Source organism: Nannobrachium achirus, assembly GCF_963921795.1.
Source record: "Nannobrachium achirus genome assembly, chromosome: 3".
NCBI classification, from domain to species: Eukaryota; Metazoa; Chordata; class Actinopteri; order Myctophiformes; family Myctophidae; genus Nannobrachium; species Nannobrachium achirus.
In genome coordinates, this window is record NC_137812.1 from 4,172,941 (window position 1) to 4,196,050 (window position 23,110).

Here is a 23,110-nt window from a genome sequence, read left to right on the forward strand (position 1 = left end):
TATTTTATTTTTTATCCCCTGCATCTTTTGTTCTCATTCGTTTAAGTCCTGAATGTGTGATTTTGAGACCTGTTCCACCGTGCAATTTAAGTGAATGGAGAGAGAAAGTATTCACCATGTGAATGCGCTTCCTCACTCATGGGTCAGAGGATCATTTGACACACTATTTAGTAGGGGTGTAACGATGCATTTTAATAACGATACAATACACATCACGATACATGGCTGATGATACGATACATGGACGACTTTGGTACAGTCATGGCGATACGATACGATTTGATTCAATGATTTAAAACTATTTAGCAAATAAATTAAATCTGTGTGAAACGTGTCAACGTGTCAATGCATGTTTTTAAGGGAAGCATCTATTATTATGGATATAAATAAGTAAAAACTGTGATTCTCTAGCAAATACATGGCCATTGTATTTCAACACATACCGTATGGACAAACCCACACCTTGACATGAACACAGAGATTACACACATTTATCGATAGACTAAGAGTAGCTATATGGAATGGAAAAGTAATTAGACCCCTTTTTTCATTTTCCTTCTTTGAATTGCTAAATACAAGGCACAAATACTTAGTTGCCATACAATCAATTATTTGCACTGCAAAACGATTCGATACCGATTCTCTGCAATGTAAAACGATACCAATACGATACAAAGCCAAAACGGTATGATATATGCTTTTGCATATCTATATAGTAGATCATTGCAAATTTTAATCGATTTTTCGATTCAGTTACTATATCGTTGCACCCCTACTATTTAGACTTATATCCTGATCAGGGAGTTCTACACAAGGTTTTACCAAAGTACTATTCAGTCAATGAAAGAGGGCATTGGCCTTGGACAAACTACTCACTTTTACAATCATCTCTCTCCCTAGGCTCCGTTTCCACTCCGCACATTAAACCCATTGCATCATCAGTGGATGACAGCTGTCAATCACTGACAGTGCAGTGTTCTGTGGAGAACAGGAGAGACGCTGTCCTGGTTCAGAGGAGAGGAGAGACTCAACCAGACCAGCAGTCCTGACCTCTCCACCAACCTCTCTCTGCTTCTGGACATAAAGGACCAGGATGGAGACCACAGCTACACCTGTAAGGTGGAGAACCCTGTGGATGAAGCTGTCTCTGAACTCCACATTGAGGAGACTTGTCTGAGGAACAAAGGTACAGTATGACAACAGCAATGAATGAGTACAGAATACTTGCTGGCATTCTCCCTATTATTTCAATTGCACTGCCAAAACTTCAATAATTGGAATCGGAATAAAGTGCCAGCATGAATTATAATACAGCATTGTAATTGTAATTGTCTCCAATGTATTGAATGCATGTATTTAATTGTGTTCCTAACAATTATACAGTAGGTGTAGTTTTTGAATCAGATGTATCTTACTGTAACTTAAACTATGTGCTGGGCAATATTAATTAGGAGAGTAATATGTTACTCATTACTTATTACTCCTTGGAAAAAGTAATAATATTATATTACTTGGAATCAAGAATAATATATTACTGAACTGAACTGAAAGAACTTTTTTTTCCATAATAATAAGAGTCAACAATCAGCCAAAATGGCTATAAATATAGCAGCAATCTCTCTGGACCTTTTAAACAAAATGTTTTGGAAGCGTAATCCCTTACACTACTCGTTACTGGGTAAAGTAATAATATTACAGTAATATATTACTAGTAACTTACTGCCCAACGCTGCTTAAACCAATAGTTCTCAACCTTTTCAGGCCGTGACCCCAATATAATCATATTTTAACTGGGGACCCCCCTACCCTGACGAGCACTAAGAGTTGAGTCATTACATTTTTTTTTTCACAATTTCTGCCTCTAATATTTGACAATTTGGCCAATATTTAATTTGTCAATTTAGATTAAAAGGTTAAATTGTAACTTTATTAACATGCAGATACCCTCTATACACTTTTTATGTTGGTTTGTTTACTGTTGAGTGAGAAAACAATGTTGCACATTAAGTTAATCATCTGGGGACCCCATACCCACAGGTTGAGAACCACTGTCTTAAACTGTGGTGATTTAAAAAAAAAAAACCTTCTCAACTTCTCAAGCACTTCTATTTAAATATGTATATAATGTTAATTCTCTCTCTCTCTCTCTCTCTCTCTCTCTCTCTCTCTCTCTCCCTCTCTCTCTCTCTCTCTCTGAAGGTATGCGGTTCTGTCAGTCCCATTTTGCTGTGCAGCTGGTGATTTCTGCTATATTGGGCCTGGCCACGATCGTTCTAGTCATTGAACGCTTCAGATTCAGAGGATGGGTCATGCAGCAGGGGGCTGCTCAACGTTGTTAGAGTGTACGTCCATCACTGGGTTCATAAGAGGAGCAACTTAAACAGCTTTTTATCAGCAGAATTTTGACATCAAAGTTCAATCATGTTGTAATACCCTGAAGATGGCCATGTAGGTCGCTACGCGTGGGTTATCCCAGTTTAAACTTGTCTATAAAATAAATGCTTTGCTCAAATAAAGGCTTTTTAATATTTCACTAGAAGAATGCATTGGTTACTTTTTCCTTAGTTGCATGTTGTAATGGGTTTGGATTAGAACTCAAAACATCTGGGCTGTCCGGTCATGTTGCGATGGATATTTTGCAGTTACCTGTAAATGTTGCTGCTGCAGTAGCAGACAGCTTTTTAAAATTCAAATCTATACTATAATTCACAGAATCTATCTGTCACACAAAATGTGTCCCTGGCATAACTCAGAAAGCATAAGGTGAAACAAGCTTCTTCTTTTTGTGTATAATCCAGGCGTTTTCCTAAATAATAATACACTTTATTTGTATTGCCATTCCTACGCACTGCCTTTCCTACAGAGGCAGTGACCACCTAAACCAAACCCTAACCCTAACCTCAGTAGGAATGGCAGGTTTAGGATTGGAGAACTGCCCCCCTTCCCCTTTCATGACATAAAATGCAGCTCAAAGTTCTTTACATAGCAAGAATAAAGCACTTTATTTAAAAATAGAAAAGCAAAAACATAAAACATTAAATTTGCAAAAAAAAAAAGGCACATTGTTGGCATATGGCATGTGTACCATATGTTGCAGGTGTGGGGGAAAAAAGCTGAGATCCATCAGTTATTGTTTAGGTGTGTTTAGGTAACCATCTCAGGAACCATCTCCTTTCATCTTTTACTTGAAGATGTGCACAATGTGTGTGTGGTAAAACTGTAACAAATCTTAAATAAACTTTTTGACACAAATTATAAAACGAACTTAGAGATGTGGCTTTCTGAGGGCTTCTGGTAAAGGGAAAGACATTTACACACACTTCAGCATACTGAAACCAGAAGCTGCTGAAACACACTAAGCTGAATCTGAAGAAATTAGTTCCAAAATCAAAATACACCAGTAGGTGGCAGACCTTTACAATCAAATGGTTCAGACCTCTGAGACAAGTCTCCTGAGGAGACCATCAACAACAAAACTTATCACAACTTAAAATTATATTCTGTATAGCCATATATGTCATTATACAACCTGTAAAATAAATACAAAGATGCAGGCAAGAGAAAGGATATACAGACTGCAATCATCAATTGTTGCAGGTTTCTTAAAAAAGGAGGGAAAAAAGAAAGGAAAACACATCATTTTTCATGTTTTTTTGGGCAACCCTTCAAGCATAAAATAAGATCCACTATTCTTTTGGGCACCCTTCTAGAAATGTTTTTGACCACACAATAGTGCATTTTAACCCAGCAAGCACAGACTTTTTAGTTTGACAAGATTTTTGTTGGTTGAAATCAGGTGATATTCTAGGCCAGATAAATATCATAACTAGTTAGGTATGTCCCAGAATATAACCTTATATGCTCATATTTCAACTAACATTACAAACAATAACAATAATCCTGTCAAACAAAAAAGTCCAAATGACGTCCTGGTAATGACGTCAAGATCATCCCCATCTGGGCTGTGATCTGGCCCCAATCGAGACGTCACTGATTGGTCCAGGTCCTGACGTGCTTGCTGGGAAGTGCTACAGGGTTAAAAGCATGGCATAAAACAGCATGTAGGCAACCAGTCAAATGGTGCATTTATATAGCGCTTTTATCCAAGGTGCTTTACTTAGATTGTGCATTACATTCACCCATTCACGCACACATTCATACACCGGTGGCAGAGGAAACCATGCAAGGCACCAACCTGCTCACCAGGAGCAACTAGGGGTTCAGAGTCTTGCTCAAGGACTCTTCGACATTAACTCAGGGGGAGACCGGATTCAAACTGGAAACCCTTCGGGAACCCTTCGTGCTCTAATAACAGTTTCTCTATCCCTGAGCAATGCCGCCCCTACTGTAAGTCAATTACTGTACATGGGACCCAACTTGGCTGGTCTAACGGGTGAAATTAAAACTAGGCAAAATCATGGCAAAGATAAAAAAACAAGAACCAGGAATAAAACAAACAAACAAACAAACCAAAAAACAACACTTAACTCTTGTTAAAAGGGTAGGTTTTAACAGCATCAGTGCACTCACTGCACTGTGGCACTCTCAGGTGTTCGCATCACACATTCAAACAGGATAGAAAGAGACAGTGGAAAACACAATCACACACTAGAGGTCTTCACGGGTCCAATTTGAACTACCCGAACCCAAAAGGACCCGGGGGAAATGGACCCGGACCCATATGGCCCCGTCTATCATTTGGAATTTGAGAACCGTTACCCGATCAGCCCCGAGACGTGATGGATCCGATCCGAACGGCCCCGCCTGTTATTAGAAAAATTGGATCCGATACCCGAGCAGAACGAGAGATCCGAGACCCGAACCTGTCGCCCCGAAATGAAAGAATGCCAACGTTATTATATTAAGAGTTGTATCAGACATATTTCTTACCTAACGTCGCCACGGTGCTGCTGTTGCTGTCAGCGGCGCTGTGCCTCTCGCTCTCGCCAAAAGATGATCTTTTCCCAGACCAGTAAGTCAATGCGGACAGTTTGTAAATACAAATAAATCCATGTTTTTATTCCTTCTTCTTTGCATTTGGCTAGCCAATGCTAATGCTATCGTTTTCTGTCGCATGTGTTGTTCATTATATCTTTCTGCTTTGAGTGTCCATTTTGCTCTGCAGAGCATGACAACACGCAATGACAACTCCATTGTAAACCGTTAACCAAAACGTTACGTTAATATCTTTGATAATAATAACAATCCAACTGATACAGTCAGTGTTGTTGTGACTGAGTGAGTTCTACTTCTCAGTTCTCACAACCAATGCAACAGATTACATGCTGCATCTTTAGTGCCATCGTGTGGCGTTATCTATTTGGTGCAGTTGTTGCGTTCACTTTCACTTCAATCTCGGCCTGTCTCGGCTCCACTCGGGTAACAGGAGATACCCGGGGAACCGGGGCAGACGGCCCCGGCCCCGGCCCGCCCCGCGGTAAAAGCTCGAAAACGGCCCCGTTACCCGGCTCGGTTCGGTTCGGATCGCGGGTAATTTCGGATCTCGGGCAGGTCCGAAGACCTCTATCACACACCTAGACTCACACAGACAGGCAGCTGGGCAGACACACAGACACACACGCAGAAAGGCACATACCGTAGACAAGCAGACAGGCACCAAATGAGCCAAACCAAGAGACAAACACACTAAGGCCACAATCAGACATACGCGGAAGACATCTTCTCCGTATCGTCTGAGAATGAGGGGGAGAGGGGAGGTCCAATTCATTGTCAATGAAGGTCACGTGGTTTCATGTCGTTGCCGTGTCTCTTGCTCAACAGAAGGCTGTCTTTTGGCCAAGAGACACGGCAACGACAAAAAAACCATGTGACCTTCATTGACAATGAATTGGACCTCCCCTCCTCCCCTATTCTCAGACGATATGGACACGATAGCTCTCGCAACGATCGATCGATCGATAGATACCTTTATTATCCCAAGGGGGGAACTCAGTTGCCCAGTGGTAGCACAGCAGTATACAGTTATTTACAAAGTTACAGAGAAGTAAGAAAAAGGTAGGAAGAAACAAGAACAGTACTGTAACAGTAAAGAGAAGGTGCATCAAAAGAGGGGGAGCGAATAATATATAAATACTAGCCCTTACCCGTTCAAAGATATGAGCTCTGAAATGATGTGCAGTGTGTGGGTTATGGGATGTGCACTCGTGCACACAGTATATGAGGGATGGAAAGTAACTTTAACTGGTGCTTACATGATAATATGTAGGAGCATCAATGTAAGAAATACCCGTTTCGTTTAATGGCTACAGAGATACTGTGTACCGATCTACATGATTTTTGGACAACATCTGTAACAGGGCCAGACAACCCCCCCCCCACCCCCCCCCCCCCACCCCCCCCCCCCCACCCCCCCCCCCCCCGCACGCCCCACACACACACACACACACACACACACACACACACACACACACACACACACACACACACACACACACACACACACACACACACACACACAGCTGGTTAAACATGTTGCCTCATGCTAGATGCAGAATAGATATGCCTCATGCTAGATGCAGAATAGATAGTAGATACACCAGAAAAATGCTAATATACAGCATACGATTTGTGAAAGTGACAAACGGGCTTCACAGTTATGTCAGGTGTGTTCATATGCTAATGGTGATGCGATTTCAGATCAATTGCTCCAGCCACTGAGGAGAAACACTGTTACAGACGGACACTCAGACAGACGGACGGACGGACGGACGGACGGACGGACGGACGGACGGACAGACATTCGGAAAATTATATGTTTGATATATACATAGTGTCTTAGGACACAACTATCAAAATAGTACAGTGTTCACAGAGATCCAGAGTCCAAATAGACCCTAGCAGTCAATGATAGTTAGTGCAACAAGTATCTCACTGTCATTATTAAACAAAGCAAAACACAACCTAATAGTGCAATGTCAAAAATCAGTGCGAAAAAAACAGTAGTTTTGGACATAAAAACAGTAGTTTTGGACATACAAGGTTTCCACCCGACAACGACGATATGCTATAAATATAAGGTGCTGGGAGTGAAAACTATAATATGGGGTGCCTTGGATTAAAACAATATTCATGGGGTGCCCTGAGACAAAAAGGTTTGGGAACCCCTGAGCTACAGTACAAAAGGGACAGAAATACATACATTGCTGAGGACGGGGCTAGATACAGGGCTGGGAATGGGGTTAGGTTTGGGGAAAGAAGACAGGGGATAATGACTGGGGTACCTGAAAACCGAGTTCATATGTGGCTGAATAGCAGTCCCAGGGTCCAGTGGCTGGAGTGTAGGCCTGAGTTCTTGCTGCTGCAGTGCAAGCCCAGGCTCTTTCAGCTGAAGGCCAGGCCCAGGGTCCGGCAGCATGAGTGCTTGTTCAGTCTTGGCAGTGACAACCAGTGGTGTGATATGGATTTTAGAAGTGGTGCCCCTCTAAATTTGAGACGTGCGCGTGCTTGCATGTGCGGCGCGTGCGCGTGCAGCTAAATAAGTCTGGGCTCGCCTACGGTGACAACAGAGGACAGTTCACAAAGTTCACTTCGGTTGTCAGCAGGGAAAGTGGACATACAGTAGGTACGGAGAGTTCTTTGGGAATGGCTGACAAAGGCTGGAGATGAGTCAATGACAGGGACAGTCGACAGGGGTTTAGACGAGACGTAGGCGGGAACAGACGATGGGGGTTCAGATGAGATGTCGGTGGGGGAAGTCGACAGGGACACCAGGACATCGGCGTGAGCAAAAAATCCATTGCAGTAATCCAGTCTGGAGGAGACAAAGGTGTGGACGAGTTTCTCAGTATCTGCTAGGGTGAGTGTGGAGCGGCGTTTGGAAAGTTCCTGAGATGGTAAAAAGGAGGTCGTACACAGGTGTTTAATGTGTGGCTCAAGGTTGAGTTGTGGGTCCATTTTCACACCCAGTTTGGTTACTGATGATGAGAGGGTAAGATTGTGACCGGAGAACAAGATTGGATCTGATGGGGGTGCCAATTTGGAGGGTTTCACTTTTGGAGGTGTTTAGTTGAAGGAATTTGAGGTTCATCCACACCTTTATCTTTATCTTAAGGGACATGTGTGCCACATAATTCCACCCTACTATCAGGGGAACACAGAGGGGAGTGGATGGGAGATTGGCAGAGGGGAAAATAGGAGAAGGGAACTCAGGGGAAAACACTAGTGAGGGGACAAGGGCACATTAGACATGTTGGTAGAGGCCACGACCATGACAGCTGGAGTCTGACCAGTGGTTCCATTTCTTCACTGAAGCATCAAATGACTCCGTTGGCTCGGTTGGCATTGGTCCCAGTGTTTCCTGTAAAACAAGAGAAAACATGAAAGCATTGTCTGTCATGTCAGTTTGAAGACCACTGTGACACATCAGAGCACAAGACCTAAAATGCAAAGCATGTTAAAGCTGCAATCTGTAACCCACTGAGCATTTTTCGGTCTAGACATCTAAATGCGAGGCTAAAATTTGTCTAAAAGTGAAAGTTTTTTTAGACATCTAAGCTTAGATTAGACATTGATTAGACATCTAATAGACGTCTATATATAGCCTGTTGAAATATAGCTGTTGAAATATCATCTAATCAAGGTCTAATCTAAGCTTAAGACATCTAAAACACTCACTTTTAGACCAATTTCAGACGGACATCTAATAGACGACTATGTCTCACTGGGAACTTTTATGTCCTACCCAGGATTTGAACCTGGGGTCTCCCACATTTTCAAGAGGCAATCCTGTTCGTCAAGAGGAGATATTGCCCCTTATTCACATGGTAATTTTAATCAAACAGTATGTGTCATAGAGAGCCACCAGTTTTAACCAGTAGGTGTCACCATGGTCACATGTCTTGATATGTGGGATAATGAACAATGAACTGGCGATTATAAAAAATAAACCTTCAGTGTGATATGGGGTCCAATACTGGGTTAGGGTTCTGCATAGTACTGTTTTATCTGTCTGTCATTCAATGTTATACGAGTTAAAAAAGGACCCCAATTAAAACAAGCTAAAGGCTTTCTTGCAGTGTTTTTTTTTAGTTGACCGTGTCCCAGTGAACTGTACTGTCATGTACCTTTTCAAATGCAAACTTCTAATAAAGTATTCAATCAATGAATCAATCAATGAATCACCCTGTCCATGAGGAAAATAACCAGCTAACTGGTCATTATCCCCAGATTAATCTTCTGTGCATGAGTTAACATGCAGACAGTCCTGCAGAAAGGTTTACAACTATGTCAGTAGTTACCTCCAGTCTTACTTTTTCTTAAGTAGATGCAGGCACCCACGACAATCGTGACTATCATGACACTCACGGCAATCACGGCTGTCAGGGGAATCTTCCAAGCTCCATCTGTAGAGGCTGCAGGTCGGGTGGTGGTGTTGGTTGGAGGGGGGGTTTGAATCGTCTTTTCTGTGTATAAATGAGCATAGACAGATACTAGGACATATAATAGGACATGTAATTGAAAGATTATACATGTAACATGTACACTTGTTACATGCCAATTAAAGAAACACAGGTGTCATGGAAAGCACAAGAGACAGCATACAGAAATGGCAGTGACCGCATTGACACAATTTCAGTGTCAAAGTCAACATAAAACTCTCACAGTCACAAGGCCAGGGCATGCGTCTCACTCTCTCTCTATTTTTCTAGAAACCCCCCCAAACTTAGATGTCTATCTGTGAACAAAGGTGTGGTCATTGCCACGACAGACAGACAGACAGACAGACAGACAGACAGACAGACGCGCACGCACGCACGCACGCACGCACACACACACACACACACACACACACACACACACACACACACACACACACACACACACACACACACACACACACACAACCGCTGCATAAAATGGTACATGATTTGACTTAACAAGTGGGCACACCAACAGAAGTGAACAACTGACTGGCACTATGCCACCTGGGAACCTGGAGAAGTAACCTCATGGCATCGTTTATTGCTACTCTAAGCCTTTGCATGCTCTTCACTCTGTAATAGGACCATAGATGAGCCGTATGCAGGGGGATGACATGATCTGAACAGTGCACATTTGACATTTATCCTATCCTGCTAAATACAATGCACAAGTAGGTAGTATCGTTACAATCGATTCTTTGCACTGCCGATTTGATACGATACAAATTTAAATGATTCGATTCGATTTTTTGCCATTTAGAGGCGGCTGCTACTCAAAACTGGTAAAAGAAAACAAAGCCTACATACTTACCTCCCCCTGACCTTTCTATTGTAATTTGTAAATAACATTCATTTTGCATTGTTTTTACGACTTTTTGTACATTTTCTGCATAGTACTGTGTTTTATTTGTCTGTCATTTAATGTTGTATGAGTTAAAAAGTAAAGGATACTTACCGGTCACTTTAACTCTGTAAGTCTTGCTGGGTCTGAAGTTTATTCTGACGCTAAAGGTCCCACTGTCTTGTTCCTTCATGTTACTGATGGCCAACATTCCTGTTTTTTTATCCAATGTTACACGGGGATCTTTAAATCTCCCATAGTATTCAATTTCAGAGCCAAATTTAGCATTCCATTCTGCCAATTTATTGAACCCGTGTTTCCACAGGATGTCAGTGATTCCACCAGTAACAGTCACAGAGCTTGGATCTGGAAGTAATTCAAGGCGTCCTCCAACTGCTACCTGTTGAGCTGTATGGAGAAATGCATTTCAGTCAGGTTGTGTGTTGCTGTACATGATTATCATTTTCTAAATGTGTTAAAAAGGGATATTTCACTTTAAAAAAAACTTTGGTCATTGTATTGTCTAATCAGGCTTCTATGAACACCCTGAACAGTTTTTAATTTGATTCATTCAATATTTTGATATTTGATGTAAATGTTAGGAGGCTCCACATACACAACCAATGTAACTCCATTTTAACCATGCTAGATTCATTAAAAACACCCATTATAATCTTTTCATGTATTTTACTACTGTAAAATTACTCCAATTTGTGTATGTTTTTTATTAATTATAAAATCTGCAAAGTAACAAGTCACTAAAGCTGTCAAATGCTGTACTTGTAGTGGAGTAGAAGTAACAGAAATGTAAAGACTTCAACATTGTACTATGCATTGTAAGCACTCCTCCTGTGTGCTTCTCTCTCCCAACAAGCAAACCCCATTGGAAATGCATTGAGTGCTCAAAGTTAAATATTTAAAAAAAACTGCAAATTATTTTAAAGTAAAAATGTCCTAGGCTGGCCACCAGCAGGAGCTCAGAAACAAGGACACGTTTCCTGGCACGCTGTATGGGACCCACTAATTGATATGTATTTAGTCACAGACCCCCTTCTCAAAATATTTTGTGCCAGCCATGGACCCACAAAGACCGCCAACACACACATACACACGCACACACACACGCACGCACGCACGCATCGCAGGGCTGCCAAGTCTCACGCTTTGAGCGTGAGAGTCACGCAATTTAACCTCTTCTCACGCCACACGCCACACATGTCATTTCTCATGCAATTTTACAGCCATCCCACGGACCTCTCCCGAAAGTTGCGGGGGTTTTCTCACTCGGTAAAAGTCGCACGGAGAATTCTAAGTGCAGTGAATGCAGCTGCTCTGCTCCTCCACTTTCTCTCCCCTCTACACATACACACATGCAGGCGACGGAGCGAGCGAGAGAGAGAGCCCTACAGACGGCGGCTTTCTCGCTTCGATCTGCGGGGCCGGGGATCGCGCCGCCCCCGCGGTGGAGAAACACACTCGCTCCGCGAGTAAACGCCGGGCAATATTTCACAAAGATGACCACAATCCAGCTCTTGCCTCCCCGGCGCGAGCGCATGCACGAAAGAGCCCACGCGCAATAATTTCATGGGTTAGTTAGCCTACTATATCCACTTGTCTTGAACCCTAATATCCCCATATTCTGAGGAGGGCTTTAGAAGAGATAGGGAGGTTTGCACCACTAGGCCTACTAGTCTAGTCTACTACTCTACTAGAGGGAAGAATCCCAGTAAACAATACACACGGCAGGGCGCAGCCATGTTTCTCTTCTCGGCTCACACTGTCATGTGACTAGATGACGTAATCGTTGCCGTCAAGTGATAATCCAAAAAAACAAAAACAACCCCCTTCCAGCCCTTCAAAATAATAGCGGCGGCCGACGGAGGAAACGGCGCGGCACCAAGGCAACAAGCAACCTTCAGATTAAGAGGCACGAGTTGTGTTAACTCCCCAAATCCTGGTCAGAAAATTACGTTCTACCCCTCTATGGATTCGTATCGCGGTCGCGGTGGTTTGCGGCCACCTCCGCTGGTCCGCGGCGACTCCGGGCGAAAAACGTCCGAAAAAAGCAATACCGCTACTGACCACTTGTTGAGCAACTTACACAGTATAGCTTTAATTTAATAATATAGATAATTATTATAAAATGCTTCTCAATATCAATATTCGATTAACGTACAGTACATGAGCAAAATTGGTATCGGTATAAGACAAAAGAATCTGCCATTGGTCGCTCGAGTATTTTAATGATCGCAGGTTTATTTTGTCCTGCACTTTCCTTCATTGTTGTTTCCCATTCATAATTGAATAATATAATTGACCACACAATTTCTTACCAACATGGAGCTGGATCATGCTGCTGCTGCCCAGTTCTGGAACAGAGCACTGGTAGGTCCCCTCGTCTGAGATGTTCACCCTGGACAGCTTCAGCGAGATGTTACCATGATATAACTTCTCGTGAAACAGGGACGTCCTGTCTTTGTACCAAGGGTTCTGTTCTTCATGAAGGTATTGTCCATATCGCCAGATGAGAACAAACTTCTTCAGTGGTGGCTTCAGGTCAGGTCTGGACCACTCCACTATTTTATTCGACATGTCAGTTGGTTCAACGTGACATGGAAGGACCACCTCCTCTCCCACTATGGCCACCACGCCTTAACACAAAAACAAAGAAAATGTCTTTAGTGTGGTAATATTAATCTTTAATTATTAAACATGAAATAGTAATGCTCATTTAGATTAATTAACCCATACAATTTCAGTCAGTCAGTCTGTGGCTTGAGCAATTGATTTTAACTTGCACATAGATGATTGCATGTAGACAATTAGCTCAATTGCGACCACAGGTTGCATTTACTATGAAAACCTCCAGATCCGGTCTGTGTGTCAACATAATGAATAATGGATGATGATGGTGAGAGTTTAGAACTGTGTATTAAGAGCATTAACAGCATTGTTGGAAATCAGTGGTGGTAACTGGAGAGAGGTTAATCGTGTGACCATGTCTGTTTTGTGTTTTAATAGCTGGTTTTATACTCCAGACTAGTAAACTTATGCTGACATTGGGAATCCCGTTAGAGGGCAACGTTTATTTATTTATTAGTTCATGCATTTATTTTGACGCTTTAAATGGCCTGAATAAGTACCCTACATGACACGTGTACTCAGACTACAATGGTGAATCGTTGCTTTTATAAAACATATAAAAAATGTAAAATGTATTGTTGGGGACTGTCACAGGGAGTGGTTGTCTTCCCATTTCTCAACAACAACAAACCCTACGGAGAACAAACAACAAACCCTACAGAGAACGAAGAACAACAACGCAACGCGAGTGTCCTTCTACCCGACGTTACTCTTCAAACAATAATCAGATCGGTATTTTGGCATTGTGATCTAAAAGAAAGAAAATCAGACACTGACAGCTCTGCATTCTGTCGCCGTGTACAACATCAGTAGATAGGGTACATTCAGATATCCAGCTCGCAATGCAGCGTAACGCCCCGGCCTATAGCAGCATTACTCCATTACCTTTGAACCTTCACACTTGAGCAGCTAATGTGAGTGTCAACTTAGGGTACGTTCAGATATCTGGCTCATAGGGTTGCCAAACACCCCTGCCCCTGCCTTTAGCAACATTATTCCCTTACCTTTGAACCTTCACACCTGAGCAGCTAATGTGAGTGTCAACAAAATGACGTTCTTCCTGCGTTTAGGTCTGTCCCATTGGTCTCTACCAAGTGGCGAGTTTACTTTCTGTAGGGAGAAAACGGTATAGAGCGCTCGTTTTCGGTGGAGATGACGGAGGCGCACCGTCTTAGCATTCAGCTTCTCACCAGCGTCGGCAGGTTAGCATTTCACCAGGTTAGCATTCACCAGCGTTAATTTTACTGAGGTTAGGGTTAAGGTTAGGTTTAGGTGACACCTCGCCGATGTGTAACCTCTGCATGGTCCAAGTGAACACAATGGAGTGCTCCCTACCTCCGGTTCAGCCAATCACAAAAATGAGTTTGGGCGTGGTTATCCCGTTTTCACCCTACAGAAAGTAAACTCGCTACCGGGTGAGAGTACAACAGTGCTGAGCCATGAACCTGTATGAACCCTTGAGCCTGTGATCCCGCAACAGCATAATGCATCTTCGATCAGAGTCTCTTCCGGGTTATTCTCTTTAAACACACTGAATACCAGTCCAGACTTTATTTTGATTAATGGCCTTTGATGCCAGCCATTTTCTTTAATTTCACCTTTTCCTGGGGCCCAAAATCCTATAAATCTATGCTTCTATGGAAAGCTCCACTCTCTCCCTCTTAAAAAAAAAAAAGAAAAGAAAAAAGGTCCTACCATTATATTTGTGCTCGAAGAGCTTTTTACTTTTACTTTACTTCTACTCCACTACATCTCAGAGGCAAATATTGTAGGCTACTTTTACTCCACTAGGCCTACAACTATTTGAAAAGAGTTTCAATACAAGCTCACAATGCGACACATATTGTGAGCAGAGACGTTTGATAGAGTGATAAAAGGACTGTATCAATTACATAAGTACCTTTTACCAATTATAGAGGGTTTAAATGGTACCGGACATGAATTGATCCCAGGGCATGACGGAGGACGATATCACGATATATATTATCGTGAGTGTTTTTATCACGATAAAGGATAATATCGCTTATCGTTAGGGCTGTCGCGATTAGGAATTTCTGGAGACGATTAATCATCATACAAAATAATCGCGATTGACGAATATATTCTTTTTTTCTTTTTTCATTTCTGCCACTATGATGAGCTTTGATAATACTCGTACTGTACACCTTAGAAGAGCAATTGAATTGCTTTTTGAACATCAGTTCAACTTAAGCCCTATTTTATACCGTGGTTATTTGAAAATAGCCCATCTACAGTACAAGCTCACAACGTGTCGCGTTGCGATGCGAAAATAGCCGATCTACAGGCTCACAACGCGTTGCGAGGCATTGTGAACAACAACTGCAAAAATAGCCGACAACTGAAATAGTGACAATAGCCGATAATGTTTATCACGATCTATGTGATCATCATCATCATCATCATCATCATCATCATCCTAGCAGCGCTAAGCTGCACTCCAGTCCTCTGTGTTGAAACGAAAGTGAAAGCCTTTTTCTGTATGTATCAAAAGGAATATAGTCCCGGGATGCGTATGGTACATGTGTCTGTTCCGACCGTCTGGAAAAAGTAATTGATTGGATCGTTTGAAACAAGTTTTTTAAGCATGTTTAGTTAGCCAGCCAGCCTGCCTGCTGTGTGACTGCAGTCAGTGCGTCCCTCCTGCCGTTGACTGACTGAGGAGGAGCGGCCGGGGACGCAAGGAAGACTCAGGAGGAGGCGCATTCAAGAATGCAAATGTTGACGTGAGGTTTAAGAATGGTTTTATTGTCTAAAAACACTACTTTTTTAATTAAATTGGATAATTGACGATAATCGCGAATATGAAAAATAATCGCGAATATGAAAAATAATCGCGAATAGACGATTATGTATTAATCGCGGCTGCCCTCCTTATCATCCCTAGTGCAAAGATAAGCGAGTAAAACATGCCCAGGTAAGAATCATTGCACGTACAGACTGCTATTGATACACCGATGATGCCAATGAACACAACACAACCCTGTCCCTGCAGCAAGAAATAACTATCAACACAACAAACAATACTTGAGAACAAACATTACCTGAGACGTACTGTATCTCAACAGTCTGGTTGGTGTGTGGATGATGAACTCTGCAGATGATCTGTCCTGTTCCTCTCACCGTCACGTTGCTCTGGACAGCAGAACAGTCGGGTGAATCGCTGAACATCACTGAGGAGTCAGCAGTGATGATGTTCCCTTCACTGTCCCGCCAGGACACCTCAGGTTCTGGACGCCAACACCCGGTGTCACACGTCAAAGCCCAGCCACCGTCTTTTGGTCCTGCTGAAGTGATCACCGGTTGAGACTTGATGGCTGCAACACAAATAATCATGATTGATTATGTATCCATGCATCTCTCTATGGACCTCATCTGTATGATAAGTAAGCAGGCATTGACACTAAGGCTTGCCCACCTGCCCTCGGCAGGTAAATAAAACTTTCGGGCAGGTGAAGTTTGATTTCAGGTTGCCCAACCGGGCAAGTGTTTATTTGAGAGGGGACGCAACCGTCTATATATGTCACGAGATATCTGTCTAAACACCTGAAAGTGGCCAGAGCGCTGTGAAACCATACACATATTCAATCATAGCAATGTAGGTATTTGGATTTGGAGGTATTGAGGTATGATTTATTTTATCGCATCGGTAATTAAAATCTTACATATCATTTTATAATGGACGATTTACTTTTCGGGCAAGTGGGCATGACCTTTGGGCAAGTAGAACATGACTTGTACATGCCCGACGGGCAAGTGCCTCTGAGACCTTAGTGTCAACCCTTGAGTAAGTAAAGTAAGTAGCCTTGAAACCAATGCTTCCCGAACCATGTGGAGAAAAAAGAATAGTCTGCTCTCCTGTCTTTTTTCATCCAGCATGGATGAAGCCCTGCATGAGCAAAACGTTGTTCAGCAGTCTATTCCTTCTTTCTTCCCTGAATTATTTTAGAGTCCAGCAGCGTGTTTAAAGAAACTGTGGGGATCTGCATCTCCTACCCAGTACCCAGTTTCCCCGACCCATGTGACCCATATGTCAAGCCGCCTCCTACATGGCGCTAGTAGGGACATTAAGCGACAACGGCAACAGCAGTCTGCTACGGCAACCGGAAATGGATCAGTGCTCGATAGATGAACCTGCTTGCCGTTGCAGCCCTTCCTACTACGGCAGAAGCTACCTTTCCACGTAGCGTCTACATCTTCTGCATAGACGCTCACCATGGGAACCAAAGAGTTCAGTAAAAGGGGTGGTGGGGGCGTGTTTCTCCCTCCGCGTCATCAGCGCCCACACCCTAGGTGGGGTCGGCAATAGGGCCTTTCTGTGTGGAGTTTGCATGTTCTCCCCGTGTCTCCTAGGGTTGATACCCTCACAAAAACATGCAGTAATCCTGGTCTCAATAATGCCTCCCCCTGGCCAGCCGGGGCGCTTGATGGAGGGGAAAGGAACTGGTTGGAATAACATGTTCCTTCCACGCGCTACATCCATCCCGGGGAAATCCCCCCTGGCAGGTGAAAAGAAACAACTTGGACTCCTCATGCATAGAAGGAAGCATGAGGTCAGTCCGTTGTCTCCCCAGGCGCGGCAGAGGGAGAGCAGAGCCCAGGATTACATAGGCAATTGGCACTGGGTGAAAATGGGTTGCAAAATCGTGGGATAAAAATGTTATATATATAAAAAAAAGGGGTGGGAACCCATCAGAATTGTGTCATGGCAGCTGTACTTCCACCTTACGGGCCGTCCTGAAAACAGTGCCTGCTTAAGGTCCCAAGTATGTCACAGGGACCTCCAACCCAAACTGCTGAGTGCCATACTCTTTCCCTCAACATTCTAGCCTGGCGGGGCCCGACGTCATACTGCGTTCACTCACTCATTCCTTCCCCAGTATAACGTCTGGCCTTCCGGGTATAGGCATTTTCTGATCGGGGCCAATCAGTGACTGCTGTCCGCACAACAAACGTAGTCTTCCTGACAACAAGTGAAAAGCTTCCCCTGATGTGTCCCTGTATAGATGGTGACGTAAAATGATGCTGCTGTCTGCTGCAGCATTTTCAAAACAACAACGCCTACCCTCGATGCTAAAGTGTAACTGTTAACGCTGAAACGATAAAACAAGCAATAAGTGCAGTTATGTCAGAGTTGGAATAAATTACAACAATTAAAAAGGAACAGGAGTATGCACTAGCGGAGTTCATCGGCCGAAAAGACGTGTTTATTTGCCGTTCTTCCGACTGGCTGAGAGATGTTTTGCTACGCTGATTGGTTAGAGGAGTCTGTCTGTCAAGGCAAGTACTCCCGCCCACTTTTCAAGCTGCCTATAGGCCGAAGGCCAGACGTTATACTAATAATAATAATAATAGCTGTGATTTATATAGCGCTTTTCTTAGTACTCAAAGACGCTTTACAATACTAATTGTTTGTGTGTGCGTGGGTGTGTGTATGGCAGATAAAAACAACAACTTTATTAGGAAAAAAAACTAGGATAAGATAAGAAGATACAGTAGAAAACAATAAAACAAAAGTATGGTCCGAGATCAGCTGGGGAAGGCAGTTATGAATAGGTGAGTTTTCAGGGCGGTTTTGAAGGAGGGTAGGGAGGGGGCGTCTCTGACGCATTTAGGGAGTTCGTTCCATACTGGGGAAGGAATGAGTGAGTGAACGCAGTATGACGTCGGGCCCCGCCAGGCTATCAACATTCATGCATTATTGCATTTTTATTTAATTAAACGATTGTTTTCCTTGTTTTTCCATTCGTGTTTTGAACATTAACCACTAACCTGGCAACCCTATTAAAGGAAAAACACAGTTTAAAATATCAAAAAACAGCAAATCTACAATCTCACAGTAGATCAGCTATTTTTGCTATTCAAGTATAAATGTTGTAAGTGGTTAAACATTACCAACACGCAGGCGCATGGAGGTGCTCTTTTGTCGGGGGGTACTGCCGCGCAGGTCTGGCACAACGCACCGGTATTCCCCCTCATCATCAGCCTGTACCCCGGTGATCGTCATTGAGAGGTCTCCACTAGAGAGCCCCTCAACGGAGGTCCTCTGACGGTAGGACGGATGGACTTCGTCGGTCCTGTCGCGTCCCTTTTATAGAATAAATGAATAATAATAATACACTTTATTTGCATAGCACCTTTTATGAATGAGAAGGAAGAGGCCGCACAACTCTTCAGCCACGATGCAAATAATTTATTTAACCAACGTTTCGACTGTTGCCAGTCTTCATCAGGGTTTAACAGAATGACAGAAAAAACAGCACTTTTGAAGGGGCTGGGAACAAAGGTGGAGTCATCTCAAGGAGGTGTCCTCAATCTCCCCATCAACATGGGAGGGGTGGGTAATTGCTCATCACTGGCAAGTGAAGTGACTAAAAACATGCTTGTGTGCCCAAGTGACTTATACATCTGTTCATTTCATTATTCATTTGTAAATATTAAAAGACAACGACAATTTTCTGTCATTCTGTTAAACCCTGATGAAGACTGGCAACAGTCGAAACGTTGGTTAAATAAATTATTTGCATCGTGGCTGAAGAGTTGTGCGGCCTCTTCCTTCTCATTCAGTGTTATCTGCGTGGTCAGCACCTCACTCACTTAGGTGTGCGCTCCTCCTTTTGTGCTTTCATAGCACCTTTTATGACATGAAATGCAGCTCAAAGTGATTTACAGAGCAAAAGCGAAGCACAAGCCTAATGCCTCATTCACACTGTAAGCAGCAAAGCTAATGGTTTGCTTGGTAATTCAATGTAATCTCAATGGAAACCAGCTTTAAGATGCTGGAGATGCTGAGAACAAAGCTTGGAAAGCTTTAAAGCTGGTTTCCATTGAGATTACATTGAATTACCAAGCAAACCATTAGCTTTGCTGCTACAGTGTGAATGAGGCATAACCGAAAATGTAAAAATCTTAAACAATAAAGCAGAAAAGTAAAGTGAAAACATAAAACATTACAAACATGATGCCGGAGATAAACATATGGAGAGTCCACATGTGGAGGGTTGGTCTTCGTCCACTCCGCTGTCAACTGTTCCTCAACTGCGTTCAGCGAGGGCTTTATGTGACATGGAAGCAAAACTTTAGCCCCCTCAAAGGCCCATATGGTATCGTTGGCCCCGACCAGCTGATGGTGAGCTCCTAAACAACAAACAATATGCTTTAATGTAGAGACATTCATCTTCCTTTTTTTAATCATAATGAAAAAAAATGTTGTGTTTCATCCTTCTGTTCAATTATATTTTCATTTATTGTATATGTTTTTGTCAGTAGCATCTGGTTTAGAAAGGTTGTGATATATTACTGCACAAACTGTCAGTCAGTCAGTCAGTCTGTCTGTCTGTCCGTCTGTCTGTCACACCTCACACGTCACACTATTGCCCTGCTCATATCTCCGCAACCGTTGCCCCGATCCATGCCAAATTTTGCACACACGCTCCTTGCCTGCCAAACTACAACCCCCGGAGCTCCAGGGACCTGGGGGTCCCTGGGGGACCCCCAGATGTAAAAAATGACCAAATGTGCAAAAATGACCAAATGACCACCCCAACGGGGCTGCTCACGGGGAATTCCCGGGGACCACCGACTCCTGCTGCTCCAGAACGGATGCAAAAGTGGTGGCGCCCCCAGTGGAGGACCCCCTCCACTGCAGCTCACATAAAATGCCGTAACTCGGGCTAGGAGGGTCCGGGAGAGCCGGGCCGGTACCTATTCGTCCGCCAAGGCAACGCGGACACCCCACCCCTCATTTCTCACATGGCCCTCTTCTAGCGCCACCATGAGGCCGATTTTTAAAACACATTTTTGGACACTGCTCCTACAGTTTTTGCCCTAAAATCACGCAAATCGCTACACAGTATGTCTACACTCATCCCATCACCATGAATCTGTCCCATATAGCGCCACCTTCAGGCCGATTTTTAAAAACACATTTTTGGACACTGCTCCTACAGATTTTGCCCTAAAATCACGAAAATCACTACACAGCATGTCTACACTCATGTCATCAACATGGATCAGGAAGATTTTGGAAAAACACATTTTTGCCCTATTTGTGGAGATAAGCGACCTACGGTCGCTTATCTCCCGATTAGGGAGTCTTACTGGTGTATTACATAATTATACACAACCACAGATTACCCCCATTCCCTTCCACGTTCCGAGTCAAATAGAACTCATCCAATAGATAATTGCTGTGACTGCGGTCAGCTATAATGCCTTTAATAAAGCTTTTCCTATGCAAAATTCTAAAAGAAATACTTCAATTAAACCCCAAGTCACAGTTAGGATGAATACACACACACACACACACACACACACACACACACACACACACACACACACACACACACACACAGTAACATAATACTGTATGTAATAACACAGCCAGTGGTGTGATATGGATTTTAGAAGTGTGGGTCCTCTAAATTCATGACGTCATGCGCACACGCTGTTTTTATTGTTAATTAGTGTTTTTATTGTTAATTAATGTGTGCATATGAGGCGCGCGTGCGTGCAGCAAAATAAGTGTGGCGCGAGCCCATGGCATCTCACCCCTGAACACAGCTAGATAATAACTTTGTTATTATAAGAACTTCGTTCTTCTGCTATACCACCAAAATGTGGAACGCCCTACCGAAGGCCTTAAAGGAGTGTGGATCCCTAGCATCCTTTAAAATCGCCCTGAAAAACCACTTACCCAGCTAACAATTTTCCCGATATTTCTGACGTGAGAACGTTGTCACGCCGCCTCGCGATCGCCATTAGCGTGTCGTTCGCCAGGCGTGTTACGCTGCGCTGACGTCACGTCCTTGATCAGCGCACGCCAAGCTTTACGCCAAGCCTCCAAACGACGTCACTCCGGCGGAGCCCGGCGTGCGGCGATAGCGAGCGAATAGCGTGACACCGTTGTATAGCAACATCATTATGCCCCCCCCCCCCCCCCATATTGTGTACCCTCCTCCCCTCCCTTCTACCCATATTTATACAATCAGTTGAGGCACAGACATTAACTTCGTTTTCTTCTTTTTTTTATTAAAATGTACACAAGCAACAAGCAATCACAATTATGTACAAGGTGTAAATCTCTTATTTTGCACTGTTTAGTTTGTTGTTCTTTTGTTTACAAGTGGTTTTCTGATATCTACTGCATAGTACTGTGTACTGTCTGTCATTCAATTATGTACAGATGTAAAAGAGAAGGATCTCCTTGGCTGCAGGCTTACCTGAGTTTCTTTTTAGTCGACCTGGTAGCAACTGTACTATCATGAAACTTTCCCTTTCCCTATGCAAACGTCACAATGCTTAAATCAAAACCTCTGCAGTATCCGAGTATGGCCTATATGAAATAATGAAGCCCAGACATTTTTATTTTCTTTGTTTTAATAGAAAAGGCACACAATAAAAAAATGAATGCAATCCCAACAGATGATTAACTTAATGTGCAATATTGCTCTCTCTCCAACAGTAAACAAACCAGCATGACGTTTTAAGTGTATAGAGCACATTTCTAAAGTAACAATTTACAAATTAAACCTTGGCCTAATTGTCAAATATTAAGAGGCAGAAATTGTGAGAATAGCAGATCTACATGCTCAGATGATGAGCAATATTGCTCTCTCTCCAACAGTAAACAAACCAGCATGACGTTTAAGTGTATAGAGCACATTTCTAAAGTGACAATTTACAAATTAAACCTTGGCCTAATTGTCAAATATTAAGAGGCAGAAATTGTGAGAATAGCAGATCTACATGCTCAGATGATTAACTTAATGTGCAATATTGCTCTCTCTCCAACAGTAAACAAACCAGCATGACGTTTAAGTGTATAGAGCACATTTCTAAAGTAACAATTTACAAATTAAACCTTGGCCTAATTGTCAAATATTAAGAGGCAGAAATTGTGAAAATAGCAGATCTACATGCTCAGATGATTAACTTAATGTGCAATATTGCTCTCTCTTCAACAGTAAACAAACCAGCATGACGTTTAAGTGTATAGAGCACATTTCTAAAGTAGTAGTCAAATATTAAGCAGTGCAAAGCGGTGTGGGCATGTAGATCTGCTATTTTCACAATAGAACCGTGTTATACAAAATGTAATGCCTCAACTCTTAGAGTGGGGGGGTCCCCAGTTAAAATATTGTTTTGGGGGTCAGACAGTGCTTTAGAA

The 23,110-nt window shown here is 42.9% G+C and overlaps 2 protein-coding genes across 2 annotated transcripts in view; both read right to left on the reverse strand.

Annotated features, from left to right (window-relative positions):
* Positions 1 to 23,110, reverse strand: part of LOC308281586 (uncharacterized protein) — a gene marked incomplete at its 3' end in the record, with an annotated part of 534,349 nt that overhangs the window by 87,461 nt on the left and 423,778 nt on the right. The gene's annotated exons all lie outside the window — the stretch shown is intronic.
* Positions 7,453 to 12,808, reverse strand: LOC308281445 (uncharacterized protein). The gene is made up of 4 exons (XM_080721623.1): positions 12,615 to 12,808; positions 10,396 to 10,689; positions 9,270 to 9,422; positions 7,453 to 8,317 (listed from the first exon to the last, which is right to left on the reverse strand). Exons 1-4 carry the CDS (start codon positions 12,631 to 12,633, stop codon positions 8,274 to 8,276), a joined length of 510 nt encoding a protein of 169 aa, XP_080577749.1. The 5' UTR covers positions 12,634 to 12,808; the 3' UTR covers positions 7,453 to 8,273.

Excerpts from the sequence above, each read along its gene's own strand:
- LOC308281445 (XM_080721623.1), bottom strand. Across the intron at positions 9,423-10,395 it reads TTACAGAGTTAAAGTGACCG|AAAAGACGATTCAAACCCCC; the intron begins GTAAGTATCCTT and ends ATTTATACACAG. Across the intron at positions 8,318-9,269 it reads CTGCATCTACTTAAGAAAAA|GAAACACTGGGACCAATGCC; the intron begins GTAAGACTGGAG and ends CTTGTTTTACAG.